At 42.5% G+C, this 19,197-nt stretch overlaps 1 protein-coding gene across 1 annotated transcript in view; it reads right to left on the bottom strand.

Moving 5' to 3' along the window:
• Window positions 1-14,127: 14,127 nt before the first annotated feature.
• The window catches only part of LOC130146917 (opsin-5-like), a 29,017-nt gene continuing 23,947 nt past the window's right edge, over window positions 14,128-19,197 (bottom strand). Inside the window, exon 5 of the mRNA XM_056333553.1 lies at window positions 14,128-14,668. Within this exon, the coding sequence (XP_056189528.1) occupies window positions 14,177-14,668 (492 nt within the window). The 3' untranslated portion in view covers window positions 14,128-14,176. The remainder of the gene's footprint in view (window positions 14,669-19,197) is intronic.

Raw genomic sequence — 19,197 nt, 5'->3', positions numbered from 1 at the left:
ACATCAGAAGTCTCAGACAAAGCATAATGCAACAAACCAAATGGAAATGAGGAGACTTCCTATGTTCCTTGCCAGCTACCACTCTTTTGAAAAATTCCGATTAGATATTCTACAGCTGTATATTTTTTAAATCAAAGTACCTTATGGAGGATTGTCAACTTCAATTAACTTCAAGGTTAAAAGCCAGGCAGGTTACCAGTGAGAAAGTGCTTTCCAGACATCTTTTGTACTCCACCTTCTTTCCTGCCAAAGTACTTGGCAGGTTAATGAATTGTCAAGAGACTAGAAGATTTCCAATTTTTTATTTCCAGGTAAACCAAACATTGAACTGCCTTGGACCTGAAACCCTCATAATTTTCTAGTCCCTAACTCCAGGAAAATTGAGCAATTTTATTTCACAGAGAATTACACAGTTGTTGGGAATGCATTCTGGAAAAACATCATGAAAGAAAACTAACATCCTACATGTTCCATCTTTCATTTTCATCTCTGATATGAATATCTGTTCTTGAATAAGTCATCTGTAGGCTTATGTACTGGGTTTGTGTGGCCAGGTTTTGGTAGCAGGGACCTACAGAGGTGGCTTCTGTGCCAAGCTGCCAGCAGCTTCCCCCATGTCCGACAGAGCCAGCGCCAGCCGGCCCCAAGATGGACCCGCCGCTGGCCAAGGCCGAGCCCATCAGTGACGGCGGTAGCGCCTCTGGGACAGCGTATTTAGCAAGGGGGGGATAAACTGAGCAGCAACCTGCAGCCAGAGAGGAGTGAGGCTGTGAGAGCAACAGCCCTGCAGCCCCCCAGGCCAGCGCAGAGGGAGGCAGGAGGTGCCCCAGGCCCCAGAGCAGAGGTTCCCCGGCAGCCCGCGGTGAAGCCCCTGGCGAGGCAGGCTGTGCCCCTCACCCGTGGAGGGCCGTGGTGGAGCAGATCCCCACCTGCAGCCCACGGGGACCCCAGGCCGGGGCAGGGCGATGCCCCGAGGAGGCTGTGCCCCGCGGGCAGCCGGCGCTGGAGCAGCTCCTGGCAGGGCCTGTGGCCCCGTGCAGAGGAGCCCAGGCGGGAGCAGGTTTGCTGGCCGGGCCTGTGCCCCCGCGGGGACCCGCGCTGGAGCCGCTGTGCCTGAGGGGCTGCGCCCGGGGGGGGACCCGGCTGGGGCGGGCTGGGAAGGGCTGCTGCCCTGGGAAGGGCTCGCGTTGGTTGGAGAAGTCCATGGAGGGCCGTGTCCGTGGCAGGGACCCCCGGCTGGAGCAGGGCCCGAGTGTGAGGAGCCTCCCCCGAGGGGGCAGGAGCGGCAGAGGCAGCGTGTGATGGACTGACCCAGCCCCATGCCGTCCCTGTCCCCCTGCGCTGCTGGGGGGAGGGAGAGAATCCGGGAGTGAAGTTGTGCCCGGGAAGAAGGGAAGGGTGGGGGGAAGGTGTTTTAAGATTTAGTTTTTATTTCTCATTACCCTGCTCTGATTTGATTGATAATAAATTAAACTAATTTCCTCGAGCTGAGTCTGGTCTGCCATGATGGTAACTGGTGAGTGATCTCTCCCTGCCTTTATCTTGACCCACAAGCCTTTCGCTATAATTTCTTTTCCCCGTCCAGCTGAGGAAGGGAGCAATAGTGCAGTTTCGGTGGGCACCTGGCATCCAGCCATGGTCAACCCACCACAGCCTCTTACATACTAATATTAAGTATCAAGCTGTAAGCTGTTTCAAACTATCTAGCAGATAGCTAGCTAAAGAGGCAGATAGGATGTTTTTGTGGTCTCAATAATATATTTAAATATAAAGTGGTTGGATAAAATAAAATCATAAAAGCTATATGAAATGGCTCTTCATTCAAAGAGCAGTTCATTAAAATCATGCTCTAAAGAAACATTGAGCATAAGGAAAAAGTAGGACAATTAGCCAAAAGCAATTAGGACAAAACTCAGGCCTGATTGATTGATATGCAAATGTCCTGGACTGGAGACATTATTCATGGCCAGTGACCTTTTGGATAAAGTTTTAGTGGATATCAAAGAACGTGTGTTTCATCCTCTGGAGAAAATAAAAAGCACAACTTTGACTATGGATATGAATCAGTAGCCTCTAGATTTAACTGTCATGTTTTAAAACTGCAATGGACATATTTATAAAGATGAGACAATTTAACTGGGGAAGAATGTCTCCTACTAGTGGCATGATACCAGTTTACTCTTTTTTTCACTTTCAGAGTCACAAACTCAGTTAACATCTCCGCAGGGCTGATGGCTTTCCCAACACCTGTCATCTGTAACTGGTGTATAAGCTGGATGTGAAAATACTCCAATTGTCAAAATATTTTGATAGGTCTTTCCATATTTGAAATACCTTCCCAGTTTGACATGAGTTCACCATTTCTGTTTCAGAACTATATTCTTCCATACAGTGATTGTAAGTTTTGGTGACTACCTTGTTTATACATACTGCCTGCTTTTAAGAATGCCTCCTTTTAAGAATGTCATGGAAGACACTGCCAAAAACTCTGCTAAGTCAAGTCAGAGTTCACCAGTCACATTTTTCTAATTCACCAGGCCAGACACCTTGTCAGGAAATTGGATTGTTTTACTGTGCTCTGTTTTCAGTAAAGCCATTTTATCATCTTGCAAATCAAGATTAATAACTTGAGCAGAATCTTTCCAGTGATCAAAGTTCAGCTGCTTAAAAAAATCAGAAAGCTATGGATCTTCTGCCTTTTAAAAATGAATAATGTTGATCCTTTTCCAGTCTTCCGAGACTGTCCTCTATTCTTTCCCTGTCCTCTATTAATTCTCCATATAAGTGCTAGTGGTTCACAGGCTACATTGGCTGCTTTTTTAAATTCCCTTATAAGGTGCTTTTTAATGTTGCTTTGCCAATAAAGTGGAACACATCTCTAGTAGCTAAATGTACTTGATTCTGCTCTTTAGTCTCTTGTGAATTTATCTCCCTTCTATAACCACTTAGTTAAAAAAGTATCTGATTGCATTAGATTTTTTAAAAGACTGAAGCAAAGAAATAATTGGATTTTTCAACATTCTTTTCTTCCCCTCTTATCGGTTCTTTTCTTTTTGCTAAAGACCAGTAGTTTTCTTTCACTTCTAACATGATCTTTTTCATTTTTGTCTCTTACTATCTGAGGACTACTATGCACCTCCACTTTCTTTATATTCTTGAATTACTCCTTCATAAACACAGCTTGTTTTCAATTCTGATATAGTTTTGATTTTTAGGTCTCCCAGGTTCAGATTTATCCCAGAAATTCCCTCCCTGCCAGCCTCATGGAAGCATTGCTTTTTTGAAATCCATTCTCCTTATTCTATTGTTATTCCTCTGTAAAATTTTGTAAAAAAAAAAAAAAAACAAAACCAAAAATTTAAAATACAATCATTATCTTTAATCTACACTTCCTTCCACTGTGGTACTTTAGTCAAGTCCTGCTTACTACTTGGGACCACACAGAAAATAGCTTAACCTCATACAACATCCTCCATAGTTTGAACAAGGCTTTTTGTCAGCTTGTTTTGAAAACTCTGTTCTATTACTTTTTTAATGTTCGCCTTATAAGACTTTTTTTATCTCCCAGTAGTTATTCAACTATTTCAAGTCCTTTAATTTGCTTAGTGCTGCATACCTACTTACGGGTTCAAACCAAATCAGACACCTTCTACTTCTTCCCAAATAGGCGATTTGTAGCCAGTTTCTTACCACAACCTCATGCACATTAAATTTCCATTTACCTTCATTCAATGCCTTTCAAAAAGCCTTTTCTTTCTGAGATAAAAAGCAGGTATTTTTAGTCTTGATATAGAGCACAAATCTCTTATTTTTCTGGCATTTCTTTCCCAAAGAGTATCATATTTTTATGCTGAAAATTTCATCCTGCAGGTCAATTGTGCCACCTCTTTTGATCCACTTATGTCATACCTTTCATTTTAGTTTCTTCTCATTTCCCCGTGTATATAGAGGCATCTCAAAAGGCCATCACGCTGCTGTTATTTTCCTCCTGCAGTTCCCCTCTGCCTCCCTCCCCCAGTGTTTTAGTCTAGATTTATATTTAGCTAACAGTGAAAAAACAGTGCCTGAGGAGTTTCTTTTTCACTACATGAGAACATCCAGCGTTCACTATGTTAAATATACACCGTTGTTTGGACACCCACTAGTTTCTAACTTCCATGTTTATTATTGAGTATTGGGTATTGAGAAAAGTCCACTTTGCAAAGAGCTTAGTGGTCTGGGAATGCCTATATTGCCTTTTGAGCAAGGCATAAGGGAAGCCTGGATGTTTGGTTTTCATAGATGCTCCAGGCTCTCTCCAAACTGAGAATGATCAGTATAGTCAGAGGGCCAAAAAGGCAGCCCTCCCTTCCCATGCTAAGCAGATGCTGATGGCAGAGCCTTGGACCATCCCTCTGTACCAGATTAAAGGATTGTGATGAATCAGTGGAAATGCCTATCTCTGAGCCCTCTCTTCCACCCTCCTTTACTGTCAAGGGAATTATTATGGCCTAAATCCAGTACAACATAACAGGGGAAAAGGTCCCTTCTCTTTCTTCCCTTCTAAAATATCAACATACACTTTGCAGTCTAGTGGAAACAAAAATAATTAACATTGTTAATGACTTACGATTCAACCTCTTTAGATTCCCTGCAGTATAACTCTCAATAAAAATTCGTGATTGGCAGAATGATGTGGAAAATATGGTTCTACAGAGGTCTGAACTATGTGGGTGATCTAATCTCAAATGGGTTTATGATAACTTTTGAAATCTCTGGAGTAAATTAGCCCACCCCATACATAACATCTATACATAACATCTATTCACATAGCTAAGAGCTGCAATCTGAACACACACTTATTTAATGCAGCAGCCTAAAATAATCACTCCACACAGAGGTAACCAATTCAGGATCATGTCTCAGAGGCAGGGTAAACGTACAGGCATCAAGATGCAGGCAACAATACAACAGCCCTCATTTGCACTCCGTAAGACTTGGGAAGTGAATGAGGACCACTGAAATGAACTAGCCAAGTCTTCTAGTCTTCCCAACGTGCAAGTATTGGGATTTTCTAGGCACGTAAAACCCCCAGGCTTTCAAATCAGAATCACGTTGTTAAAAGATTTAACAAAGACAAGAACTGAATCAAGCTTTTGTGGCAGACCATAAAGGCAGAGGGATTTTGCCCTTAGCTTAAGCAGTCTGCAGTCCTTGCCAAGACAAAGTTCCTGTAGATGTCCTTGCAGATCTCCCATATTCCTTCTTTATATATGACAGATCACTTAACAGGATGGAGGTTTTAAATCCTTCATCCATGCTGAAAGAAAAGACATTGTCTTCACTTCTCTAGCAAACACTGAATAATGAGTCATGTTTCCAAAGGAATACCCCAGGAAAAAACATGTTCTTCTACCTTTTGTTAAGACTCGATAAATAGTGAATACATAACTAAAATGGTTTGCCTTTTTCCAGTCTTCTTGCAGTTTTAGTGTATTAAATAGATCACTCAGTAGCTCTAGATTTTGCTCACCTATCTAACCAGCTGTCACCACCCTATCACCACCTATGTCACATATCTAGCATATAAAACTTTTTAAATTTAGGTAATAATTATGTTCACTATGGAAACATTCAGAAGATGCACAATGTTACAACAAAGGGAAATAACAGTTTCGTAACATAAGCCATAGTGAGTCTGCCCTATGTCAGACAGTACGATCTGTACAGCAAGAACATCTTTCTTTTATTTCAGTTCTGTTTTTCTTTTTTTAGCTAAATTTGTTGAATACCGATACCAGAAATCTGGCACCAATGAATGCGTTTGGGCCGACACAGCAATCTGCCAGGGCAGAGTGAGTTGCAAGAGCAAGACCACAGATGTAGATAGGGAGCTGATAATTGAAAGAAGCAGAAGAAAATCAGCTCCCATTCAGCTGGGCTGGGCAGAGACCAGACTGAAAAGAAAATAGTACTTAATAGTGTACCTTCTGGGAAAACACTTTGCCTTACGGTTTGGTTAACACCTTGGTTTCATTGGCTTGGTCAAATTGGGTTTAGCTGGGAGTGCTGTTGATTTTGATCTGCTGAGCAGGCAGCGCTCTGGTGCAGGCACCGGGGTAGCATAAAGCTACTGTAGAATTCTCTCTGTCTCGCAGTGGCCAGCTGGCAAGGTGAGCAAAATTCACCTAGAAAATCCACATTCAGAGCGGATGTTGTAATGTCACTGCTTTAAGAGTATTGGGAAAAAAAACCCACCTGCATGCAGTTTTGCTGCCACAGATATCCTGACTCAGGGCTGTAGAGTTTGTAGGAAAAAATGAAGGCAGAAAATTCATTTGCAATCAGGAGTGGAACTTAATCCACCACAGGTAAGAAATGAAAAGAACAAAATATTTTTTTTGTAGGGGAAATCACCTACATAAAGCTGTACAGAATGCTTCCTGATACCTTGGGCCTGGACCAAACTTTCTCTGCAAAAGGATTTAAAAGGGGGTTTTTTGCCTTCCAGCTTTCTGGCTCTGCCTCTCTACTGGAGGTGCAGCCAGGGCATATTGAAGGAACACCCTTCCCAGGTAATTAGGCTGTTTGGGGTAGGACTGATGTAAAAAGATTTTCAAAACCCAACAAAGTCAGCTGTGGTGAGCTGCACTGGGGGGAATCATGGACTGGACAGCAAATGAAAAGCAAAGCATTTTTAAGCTGTGGACTTAGCTAGTGTTTTAAAACAGCATAGTCATTTCTGTTGTACGCTTCTGTACATCAGAGAGTACACTGACTGCGACCACAGTCCATAGAGAAGTTGTCTGTATTCATGCATATAGAATTGGAAAAACTGCATGCAGAAAAAATGTCATTTTCCCCAAACAGCAGGTAATCAGCATTCAGCAACAGCCTTGTCTCGGCATGAAGCCTGAAAGAAAGCAGTGTCACAGCAGAGAAATAAGATAATTGAAAAGGAAAATGTGTCAGCGCTCAGGACGACTTCTGCCAGTCTCTCTGAACTAAATCTCAACAACTGACTGGCAGACAGTGTCTGCTAGTGTCTCTCTGTCAATGGAATAGGTTGTCCCTGACCCTCTTCAGAAAGTGAAACACATCAAACAAAAGACAACAAGACTCATCCTCATTTCAGCTCACAGCTATTAATTTTATGGTGTGACTACTCCAAATAACATATGCGTAGCCAGAGCTGTGCCCAGATTCCAAGTGATGGGAGACCAATTTCTAGCACCTTGACTCCTCTAATTACACTGACAAGTCTCCTGAAATCTCTGCTGTGGTTCTTCATCTGAAACAAAAATGCAGATGATTCTCAATAGTGTCTGTTGAGCTGAGAGGAATGAGAGGATTAATTAGTTGCAGTTCATAAAACAATAAGATTAAAATTCGTGAGTAACTGCAAAGTGTAATTGGCAATAACGATGCAATCACCACAGTGCAAGAAAGACAGGATCAGTCCCAGATATCCTACATCTGGAACAAAATATATTGATTGCACTAAGACCACGGACAAGCTCAGATCACCAGCTGGCTCTTCAGCTCTGCTGGCCTGGGCAGCTGCCTGCTTCATTCCAGGGCTGGAACGCCAGCAATAGAGCAGCTCTTTAGCAGAGGAGCATTGCCTCTAAACCTCCAGAAGTCCATGGGTCTTACCAGCTGGGGAGGCTTATGGCTAGCTCTGGCCTGGGGGCTTGTAAGGTGTCCTGTGGAGGAGAGATTGTGCAGTTTTAACCCTTCCCCTGCCAGCCCCCCCAGGTGTGGTGCAGGTTGTGGGATGCTGGATGATGAGGCTGCTGCATGGCTGCCCCCAACAACCTCTCAGGCACCCTCAGCCATCAGGCATCACCCAAAGACAAAGGGTTCGTCTGGTTTGACACCTTCTGAATGGTACCAAAACACCTTTATGATTCCAGACAGAGAAAATCAAAGCTTTTCACTTCAAAATTGCTCTATTGAACAGTTTTGACATTTCCAGCAGTGTTTCACACACCACCACCACCCAAACCATTCAGTGCTCTCACTATCTCACAACTGCATTTTGAAATTCACTGCAAAATACATCCCATGCTTCATGGTCTTGTTTTTGGTGAGTGAAGTGCCAGTCTGTTTCATCATCACACTGCTTGCACCGCCCGACCATGCAGAACTGGCCCAAAGTACAGCTCCTGCTTGCTTATGCAAAGATTGTATGCAAAGAGTCTATTTCTAGCCTTCCTAGGGGTACTAAACTTGTAGGATGCCAGTCATAGACTTCCTGTCCAAAAAGCCTCTCTTCTTGGCTTTTCTTTACAGATGTCCTTTACCGATGACACAACAAGAAGAACATCACTGAGCTCTTTGTTAAAAGCCCATTTTTAGGAAAAGGTGACTTTCTCTCACAGAGGAACCACAGCATGAGAAGCATGTACTACAGTAATGCCTTTACTGCTTCTCTCTGCAGATAGTATTTTTGTCTAAAAGGGGAAAAATAATGGAGCTATCCCAGTGTCCTTCCAACCCTATTGCAAGAACATGTCATCTTGGCATGTGTGCTAGAGAAAAACTTTCATGGTACCTTTCTAAAATAAAGCCAGAGAGTCAACAAGAGGAAAAAAACCCAAAAATTAAATACATAGCATGTGCTTCTGGCCTCCACAGACCAGAATCACAGAATTGTAGAATGATTTGGGTTGGAAGGGACTTAAAGATCATCTAGTTCCAATCCCGCTGCCTTGGGCAGGGACACCTTCCACTAGACCAGGTTGCTCAAAGCCTCATCCAACCTGGCCTTGTAAATATCATTTTGGTAATGAATGGAAAAACAAAATCTATCAGTCTCAAAGGTTTGACATTGTGCACAGAAACCGGGCTGCTCACAGCATTGTACGACTCTGTTGGGTGTAATGAGAGTGCCAGAGCTTCCTGGGGGTGCTCTGAGTACCAGGGAGTGAGGAGGAGGGGAAGAAAGATCAGAAAAACAAATAGGAAGATGAGGGAAGGCAGAGAGCAGAGCAGAGAGGAATGAGAGAGCACAGCAGGAAAGGACACAGTGTAAAGGAGGAAAAGTGCCACAGGAGGAGCAAGAAGGTGGCAGACAAGTTATGAAGAGCTATTTCCAGCTCTTCTGGCTGAGGTAGGCCAGCTAGTTCACACGCTTTCTACAACCCCTGACAGACTCCTTCCACTGCAAGGACATCACTACCCAGCACATGGAGCAAGGGTGCTGTGGTTATGTAGTGCAGGCACACACACTTCCAGTTCCTGCTGTTGTGGCCCAAGGATTAACCATCCTCATCCCAGAGCCACTAGTTCTGCCCTGTTCTCCTCAGCTAAGCCAGCTGAGTCCACTCATCCCATCAGTGCAAGCAAAGAGGAATATTTTTTGCACACTTTCAGTACTAGGTCTTTGCTAAGCAATATGTGTGCAGTGAAATCAAGTTATCTGTAAGCGCATGAGCTGTGCCTATGTGCATCACCAACAGTCCCACCAGGTGGGAATGACTTTTGGTCCCTTCTGGTCAGGAGCAAGCTTAGATCAGTGATCTCTCTCAGCAACTGAGATCTAGAAAAACAATGTTTCCCCTTGAAAAAGTATATCAGGCAATCAGTTCCTGCTACATCTTCCATGATATGCTATGCTACTCTAGCAACCTCACTGGTTTGCCTTACCATTTCTGCCACTGACACCATAATTGTTGAATTCAATGTACTTAAATACATTTTTGGCAACAAAAATGGTAAATTCACTTGTCAGGTAAGAGTAAGTTTTATTGTTTTCTCTTTAAAAACAAACATTTTGTTTAGATATGTTACTAAATTCCAGTAATCCTTTACCTCTTTCATCAGACCTTAATGCAGAATAACAGAGTCCCCTGCAATCAGTGGTATTTGATTTATACACTTAGTAGCAGTAACTTATGACTAACCATGATGAACAACAGACGGAAAAATTCAAAACCTGGCAGGTTTGTTGGAGACTGTCATTGTTATGAAAAAACTACCCACACAAGAGGGAAAACTCTCCCTACCCCTGCAAATGGTAACATAGTCTGAGTGCACTGTCATTCATAATATGTAATATATGGGGAATTCTCTGCAAAGGCACAGTGTTCTTCCCATTAACTTATAAAAGGAGCTGGCAGGGATTCTTCAGTCATTTTAAAAACATTACAAGTTCTACTCAAAGTTGAAAGTGACCTTCTACATAAATATTTTACTCTATACTGGGAGCTGACCGCCAGGTTCAGAGAGCCCAACACCGATTTGAAATAACCTTAAAAGATATAGTGGTTTTTTTCTTCACATTAACAAATAGACATTATGTAAATATATGTCCACATATTTTTCCACTTTAAAAAAGTAGCATCTAGTGCAAATCAGCCTTGGCTTCCATTATAGGGAATACTAAATTGAAAGAGACTATAAATCCAGGCACGGACACTTCAAATTCCTGAGTTCCCCAAGTAGATCTATTGGAAAAACTGTATCTGTGGCTTAGACTAGTAGCTCATGATATTATCTCACCACATAGCTAACTAGCAGCAGAGCTCAAAGAGCAGTCATAGCACAAACACCCTCCCCACCCACCCCCACCCCCCATTTTTCTGATCATTTTAAAGAGATGCTTTATTGGGCTTGTGTGGCCGTGGTTTGGTAGCAGGGACCTACAGAGGTGGCTTCTGTGCCAAGCTGCCAGCAGCTTCCCCCATGTCTGACAGAGCCAGCGCCAGCCGGCCCCAAGATGGACCCGCCGCTGGCCAAGGCCGAGCCCATCAGTGACGGCGGTAGCGCCTCTGGGACAGCGTATTTAGCAAGGGGGGGGGGGATAAACTGAGCAGCAACCTGCAGCCAGAGAGGAGTGAGACTGTGAGAGCAACAGCCCTGCAGCCCCCCAGGCCAGCGCAGAGGGAGGCAGGAGGTGCCCCAGGCCCCAGAGCAGAGGTTCCCCGGCAGCCCGCGGTGAAGCCCCTGGCGAGGCAGGCTGTGCCCCTCAGCCCGTGGAGGGCCGTGGTGGAGCAGATCCCCACCTGCAGCCCACGGGGACCCCAGGCCGGGGCAGGGCGATGCCCCGAGGCGGCTGTGCCCCGCGGGCAGCCGGCGCTGGAGCAGCTCCTGGCAGGGCCTGTGGCCCCGTGCAGAGGAGCCCAGGCGGGAGCAGGTTTGCTGGCCGGGCCTGTGCCCCCGCGGGGACCCGCGCTGGAGCCGCTGTGCCTGAGGGGCTGCGCCCGGGGGGGGACCCGGCTGGGGCGGGCTGGGAAGGGCTGCTGCCCTGGGAAGGGCTCGCGTTGGTTGGAGAAGTCCATGGAGGGCCGTGTCCGTGGCAGGGACCCCCGGCTGGAGCAGGGCCCGAGTGTGAGGAGCCTCCCCCGAGGGGGCGGGAGCGGCAGAGGCAGCGTGTGATGGACTGACCCAGCCCCATGCCGTCCCTGTCCCCCTGCGCTGCTGGGGGGAGGGAGAGAATCCGGGAGTGAAGTTGTGCCCGGGAAGAAGGGAAGGGTGGGGGGAAGGTGTTTTAAGATTTAGTTTTTATTTCTCATTACCCTGCTCTGATTTGATTGATAATAAATTAAACTAATTTCCTCGAGCTGAGTCTGGTCTGCCATGATGGTAACTGGTGAGTGATCTCTCCCTGCCTTTATCTTGACCCACAAGCCTTTCGCTATAATTTCTTTTCCCCGTCCAGCTGAGGAAGGGAGCAATAGTGCAGTTTCGGTGGGCACCTGGCATCCAGCCATGGTCAACCCACCACAGCCTCTTACATACTAATATTAAGTATCAAGCTGTAAGCTGTTTCAAACTATCTAGCAGATAGCTAGCTAAAGAGGCAGATAGGATGTTTTTGTGGTCTCAATAATATATTTAAATGTATATATTCCACTCTGATTTGATTGATAATAAATTATTTTTTCCCCAAGTTGAGTCTGTTTTGCCCGTGACAGTAATTGGTGAGTGATCTCTCCCTGCCCTTGTCTCAACACGCGAGCCTTTCGCTATGTTTTCTTTTCCCCCTCCAGCTGAGGAGGGAGTGATAGAGCAGCTTTGGTGGGCACCTGGCATCCCGCCAGGGTCAACCCAGCACAGAGGCATGTTACAACTGGGATTTCAAATATCTGTATGGAAGCGCAACATGCGGTCCCTTTGCACAATGCAGGTTATAATTTTTTGTCTTTTGATAGCATGACATTTTTAGGCTTTTCTTTGCAATGATATGCCAGTTAAAACCCGCAAACACACACCTTCATCAGTGAGTGCTCCAGGGATTTATTCACATACTCAGCTTTGTGCATTGACATCAATGAGACTTGGAGCAAGAAGGACCAGATGACCTCTGGCCATAGATTCCACTCCTGTTTTTCACTGATTCACCATCTGAAAAGTTCAAGTTCAGCATTGCCAAAAGGTCCTCAAAGCCTGTTCCCTCCTCATCTGAAGTCCGAGACAGCAGTCACAGTAATCACAGCTCTGCAGAACTAGGTTGCTGTATGTATTGCATCACTTACCATGTGTCTTGGAAGGTCTTGGAGAAAACACCCACTGAAAGGACTTTCTAAGCATTCAAAGTCTAGCTGTCTTTTCTGATTGCTTTTTCAGGATTCCTGAAGAAACATGGTGTTTTTTACCTTGGGGGGATGTCTTTCCTCTAATGCTCTGTAACATTTTATACTCTTCATCAGGTCATGTATTTTAAACATATATGCATCTGTGGAAATCCAATAAAAATATTTTAATTATTGCTCATATACAAAAACATTGAGGATAAAAGGGGGGCATTTTAAAAACAGGACAGAAAACCGTGTCCCAAGTAAATATGCCAAATACGCTCTATAGCAACTGAAAATCCCTTGAAGTGTCTAATTGGAGACTTTCATAGAGTTTAACGTGGCTGTCCCTTTTGCAGTCAGGTACTTTTTCTTCAAGTCACCACAGAAACAGTGGCAAAATGTGTTGCTCATGAATCATTGTTGTTATAATGATACAAGTATTCCCCTGAGCTTTTGGTAGTGTCTCCCGGGGAGCAAAGGATGAACTGGCCCTGCAGATGGTGAAATCCTTGCAGGGAGGACTGCCTTATCAACCAAAGTAACCCCAGCTGGAAAACAAAGCTATAATCACTTCTACTAACAAATACATGGTAATTTTAGCTGTAGCCTGGTCAAAATCAGAGCTTGGCACTCCTAGCATGCCCTTGCCCTCATGGCAACACCAGAAGATATGGTGCTTTTTGCTGGCAAGCCAGAGAAAAAAGGAGCCCAAGAACAAGGGAAAGATGAACTGTGCCTATGCTTACCCTGCAACATTGTCCTTTTAAGCCAAATTCAAGAATTTCTGGAGGACTGGGATCTTCGTGTGGGGTAGGTTTCAGTGGTTTGCACCAGCAGAGATTCTTGTCCCTTACAGTATTTCTTGGTCAGGTCTTCACACTCCTTATTCCAAGGTCCTATACAGGAAACTGGGAATAATACCTTATGTCCTAGGGCAAGTTCTAAAATTACACCAAAAGGTAAACAAAAGTTACATACTATCTTGAATTACCAGAAATATTCTGATTTCATTCCTGAATGAGGTCAGAACCTGCCTGTTCATCTCAAAGCAAGGAACAAAATGACCTATACCTCCCAGTAAATGCAACATATGCAGTCATCCAGCATTGCTTCCTGGAAAACAGACATTTCAGTTAGCATTTACCTTTTCAGTTGCTATAACAATTAAAAGGACAGCCTGAGCTTGTCCTTTTAAAACTCTACATTGAGTTATTTCTTTTGAACAGCCAGAATATAAAATGTACATATTCTAGAAAGGGTAATAACACTTTATGGAAAACCTCTCAATGGTTAGTGTATTCTCTTGAAAACAGAGTGAAAGGATGTTATGAAATGCAGAGAGGATTTGTCTGACATAGTTCATGATGTGAACACAGAACATACTTAAGTTGGCATCGCAAGAGTCATACAGTACTTATAAGCATGTCCATGTTATAGCACATGCCCCATCAAAAAGTATGAGAAAAGGAAAACAGTCTAGAAAATGGAGTAGAAGGACTCGTCAGAAAATGTTACATTCATAAATCCAGTATAACAAAGTACTGTCAGAGGGTTCCAAGCAAGCAGCTCTAGAGGTCTGTAAATGTGCAATGCACAGGTAGTGCTTCCAAGTTTATTTCCAAGGTATCAATTTCAGTGCTTTTTATTCCCCACAGACTTCTTACTGGCCTGTCTCACTTTTGCTTGGAGGTTGCTGCCAAGGACATAGTTTCTTGAGGAGGGCATTCTATAGCGCTTGGCCTCTCCTGGCAGCATTTTGGATAGCTTTGAAAATGTTCAAAAGTATCACTGTGCTTTTCATGGGGGAAATAAGAACATTCTTCCACAACAGGCAGAGAATTACAGCTGGATTCATTTTTGCCTTTAAGTGTTCTCAGACTGGTGTTCACAGCTGATCTGTAGTCCTGCGGTGCCTTGACACAAAAACAACTCCTAATACATAACTGTTGAAGAACCGTGAAGTCTTTGGCGACGGTTTTTCGGAAATTTGGTTTCAGGAGGAGATAGATAACTGGATTGTAGAGTGTGGATGACTTTGCAAAGACAGCTGGCACAGCAAAGGCTAATGGAGGAATCTTATCTATTGATCCAAAAACTGCCCACATGGCAATAATGGCATAAGGGCTCCAGGCAGCAAAAAATCCGATGCACACAGCAACACTCAGCTTGCAGAGAAAAAGAGAAAACAGCGAGTTAAAAAATTGCATGCATGAGAAAAATAGCCATCAAAATAGTATATGCATAAAAATATCACCTGATTGAACTCCCTTGTTAAAAGTCTCCCCAAGTCTTCCATCATACCTCAACTGCTCTCCAAATGCCAATATTTCTAGCAACTTAATTCTTTCTGAACCTTACTTCTACCTGAAACTTTCAGAGTTAAAACGTATCAGTGCCTACATTTCTCTTTCTCTTCATGAAAGTGCCATGAAAACTCTTTTTAGACCAAAAGGGAAGCCAACCTAAAGAAAAAGATACCATTCTGGTGAAACAGCTGTCTGGATTGCAAAGCCATTCCAATTTATTGTCTAATTCATTAGTAATACTGGTTTTCCTGGCTATGGAATGTCTTCCATAATTTTACTGCCAGTGCTCAACTGGAGCCGCACGTACACATCTGAAGCAGAAAACAGAATTAATCCTGAAGGTGCATCAAATTAATGAATTTAAGTGAATTCCTACTGCACAATTGTTTGTCCTAATAAACTCTATGAAGAAAGCTTTGAGAATCTTTAAAAAAAAAAAAAACACCCCCCTCCAAAAAAAAATCACACCACCAAACAAAACCAACAAGTTTTTCTGTATGAATTATTACAGAGATATGTAAAATGCAAGAATAAATATTAGATCTGCAATAAACATAACCCTCGAGAAATCTAAACTGTGAGAGCATCAGCACATCTAGGAAGACTAACTTGCTGGGCATCATCCTAAACATTGTTTAGAACTGAAGTGCACATATATTTTATAGACAGAAACAAGAATTTTCATGCTCTTCATGAGTCCATTCTTGCCGAAAATACGTATTTCCAAATAAGGAAGACTGTAGAGAATCTATTCAATTTAGAGTAGCATTGGATCCAAGGAACAGAAGAAAATACATAAGGAAAGTACTTTTGGTTTTAGCTACTAATTGTGCCACCTGCCTGAGCTGCCCTCTGCAAGTGGGAGTACAGAGCTGCTAACTAGATCAGTTAACTGCAAATCCACCACTTTTCTCAGTGAGGCGCTGGCTATAGATTCAAGGTTGCAAAAATCTTGAGGTTTTTTTTATTAAGAGAGGCAACGTTGTTGTGTTCAGAGTGAGAATGAAAGAGACCCTGGGCACTAACAGTAGAGGAACACACATTAGACTCTTTTAAGGCACAGAGAGCTCCTCCAAATGCTATTATTTTCTCCCAAAGTTTAATAGTCTCACAAATTTTATTTTGCAAGAAGAAATGCGTGGTGACTGCCAAGAAATACATACTATGAGTTTTATGAGGAACGTCTTTGGCATTTAACTGTTTTTTCTATTAGGATAAAATCTGTTTATGAATTTGCGTATGTCTCTAAAAAGCTATCCACTATAATAGTAGTGGCAGAGAAGAAAATCCCCATTTATGGGTGATAACCTTTTAAAGCTCTAACAGGTTAGAGCTCACATGAAGTTCAAAGTTAAAGTCATTTAACAGAGTTGAGAAACAAGGTGTTTTGGCCGAATGAGGCTAGTTAAGAAATTATGAAGAGGCAAATCCACAGGATGGGGTGAATTTAATTTTACTCTTTGTTTCCACAGCATTTTATTTCTTAATATCTGCTGAAGGTCTGGCTCTGTCTATGGATATACTGGTGCCATATGCATTGGTTTTGTAATCCTCAACTGTCCGTGGCCAGTATTCAAGCCTGAAACTAAAAGCAATCTCTGTGGCAAATAATATCCCTTGGACCTTTAGAATCACATTAAGAAGAAATGGACATTAGAATCAGTTGGTGCATTTCCCAGATGGCTTATTTATGGTAGCAATTAATCTTTGGGATTGCGATAAGCTTTACATTGTTCCTATGAAAAGACATTTGGCGCATATTTTCAAAGAGCTTTCAGCTAACTTCCAAAACTCCATCAATACAGTTTCTAGAGCAAGGACAGGATGAATCTTGAGCTATCCAAAAACTTATATGTAAATCTAAGCCAGCCCATGTTCTTTATAATGTCAAAGGAAAGAGAGACATATCTCCTGAAAGTAATTGATACCATTCAAAGATCTATGGCTAAAACAGAAGTGATAGATTGCTCTCAGGTCTTTGTCAGTGACAATTTTGAAGATGTACTTAAGACAACTAGCTTTTAGTGGAGCACAATTAGGCAAAAGGAACCCCCTTGAAGATATTTAAGCATATCAACTGTACATATACATAGATGAATGTAGAAAGAGACTTCATTTTATTTTTTATGATCATGCCGCATATTGAGAAGTCTGAAGTTGGAGGCTTGAAAGGACTTAACACTTTCTGCCTATGTTAAGAAGTTTCAAGCCAAGTGCTTGATGAAGTACCTCCAGCTCCTTAAGATCAACAAAGTGACCAACATGGTTCCAAGAAGATAGGTATGAGTGGGCTAACCAGTGATGGCAACACAAGATGGCAAAGAACATCAAGGTTTTCATGATGAAGAACACAAAAAGAAGCACAAAAAGAAGAATTTTAATGAGGCAGATATGGGGCAACTTTGTGAACATTCAAAAGAAATTGGCCAAAGGGCCAAACCAAAGGACACTGTTGTGTTTTTGTAGGCAAACAAAAGCAGAACTGCATAAGGACAACAAATGGGGGAACATTGTATAGGCACACTATGCCTTCAGTGTCCTTTAGTACACATTCTGGGAGACACGGTGTATTTGTATAACCGTATCTTAGCTACCTTTGAAATACTACACATACAAGTTGCAGTGGTCACTTTTCCTAAAATGATCAGAAAAAGACGACTGAAGGTACACTGTTCCAGTGAAAACAGAGAGGCAACGAAGCATTACAAGTCAGCCATAACAAGGGATTTCAATTACCTGTATATAAACTGGTCAAAGATAACAACAAAAAAAGTTTTGAAAGCAAAATAATCTTTTCTACAAGCTCTTTCACTGTAAGGGGCAGAGTAGTACTTGTGAGTGACCCTTCCTTTTTTCCTGCTGGTTTGTATTTCAACTTTGCCAATGATTTCCAAAGAGCTTTCTGAATTCAGTGCATGTTACCAGTGACCAAAGGTTATCTAAAAATTTAAGTACCAGGACAGAAGCAAAACAGCATTGTTCTGTAATTGAAGCTTCAATAACCAACTAGAATTCTGTGAATATGTCAGAAAAAACCTTTACTTCTGCCTGAGGCAGGTTATTTCCAATGAGGAGTTAATTTTACTCCAGAAACTGCTGTTCAGAATTACTGATCTGTACATTCATTGTTTTATTTCATTTCATTAACTCACAAAGGCCACACGCCAAGGAGAACAGTTCATAAGTGAATATGACTCTCACAGTATGAAATGGGTCAACTACCCCATTTCATTACATCACTCTGTGATCGATTCAATTATATTCATGCTATACTTGATGGACAGATGTCAGTTCTGGCTTTGGATATCCTCCTGTGAAGGTGACACCACCTGAGGCAGCAGTCACCTGTGCATCACTACACAATGAGACCCAGGGAGGGCAACCAGCATGCTGGGCTACAGCCAAGCCTTTTCATAATTTCACTCTAGACTTGAGCCCAGCATCTCCCATTAAAGCAAAGAAGACACATATTGCCTAATACACAGCTGCTAACATTGCTGTAACAGCAAACTGAGCCTGTGTAGAACACAAGGAGATCCAGCATAAAGTTGTGTGGCTGATTAAGGAACAATGTGACAACGTGACTTAGAAAAATATGTGCAGGATTCATATATAGCAATAAAAATATTTAGTTGTTATGGAAACTATTCCAAAAGTCACCAACTCATCACAGTTTGTAACAAGTACAATCAAAGGTTTACAATCCACAATCTTTTCATGTTAATAGGAAGATGATGTTAATGGACTTTCTGTAATGTCTTTATCATGGAAATAGAACAGCTTCAGCTCTATGAGCTATATTTTCATAACTGCACATATCCATGGAAATTTCTAAAACTTTTCCTTATCAAAGTGACCATCAAGTGTTCCATTGTTGCTCTGAAGTAGTATGAATAAAAGGCAATGCCTTCTTCCTACAACTTGCAAGCCATATTTTTATTTTAATTAGTTGTATTTCAAAGATCTCACTGACCAGAAGAACCCCTATGGTCCTGTTTATCGTACAGGGACATAAGAAAAATACTATCACGGGATACGTAGCATCCCCTACACATCCAGCATCCATTCTGACTGGGAAGTTTCACATAACTTACATAGTTTGCCAAGTATAAATCTTTTCATAAAATGTAAAAATTCATATAAATGTAGACATATAGCAATGTAATTATTTCCCAAGGTAAGGAAAGAAGTGATGAATCCTTGCTCTGCCTCTTAGTCTAGACAGGACTCTATCATAGCTTGTGAACAATATGATTTGTCATAGAGGAGTTTTCAAAAATCTTTTTAAACTTTGGCCTTGTGTGTAGGCTAATCTTATATACAGAAACCTTCTTAAAAATACCTCCTGGAGAAGCAAATAAACACCATTACAAATTAAAAAAAAATTC

The sequence above is a fragment of the Falco biarmicus genome, chromosome 3, assembly GCF_023638135.1.
Source record: "Falco biarmicus isolate bFalBia1 chromosome 3, bFalBia1.pri, whole genome shotgun sequence".
Taxonomy (NCBI): Eukaryota; Metazoa; Chordata; class Aves; order Falconiformes; family Falconidae; genus Falco; species Falco biarmicus.
The sequence above is the reverse complement of the archived record's forward strand: the minus strand, read 5'-3'. Positions and strand labels throughout refer to the sequence as shown.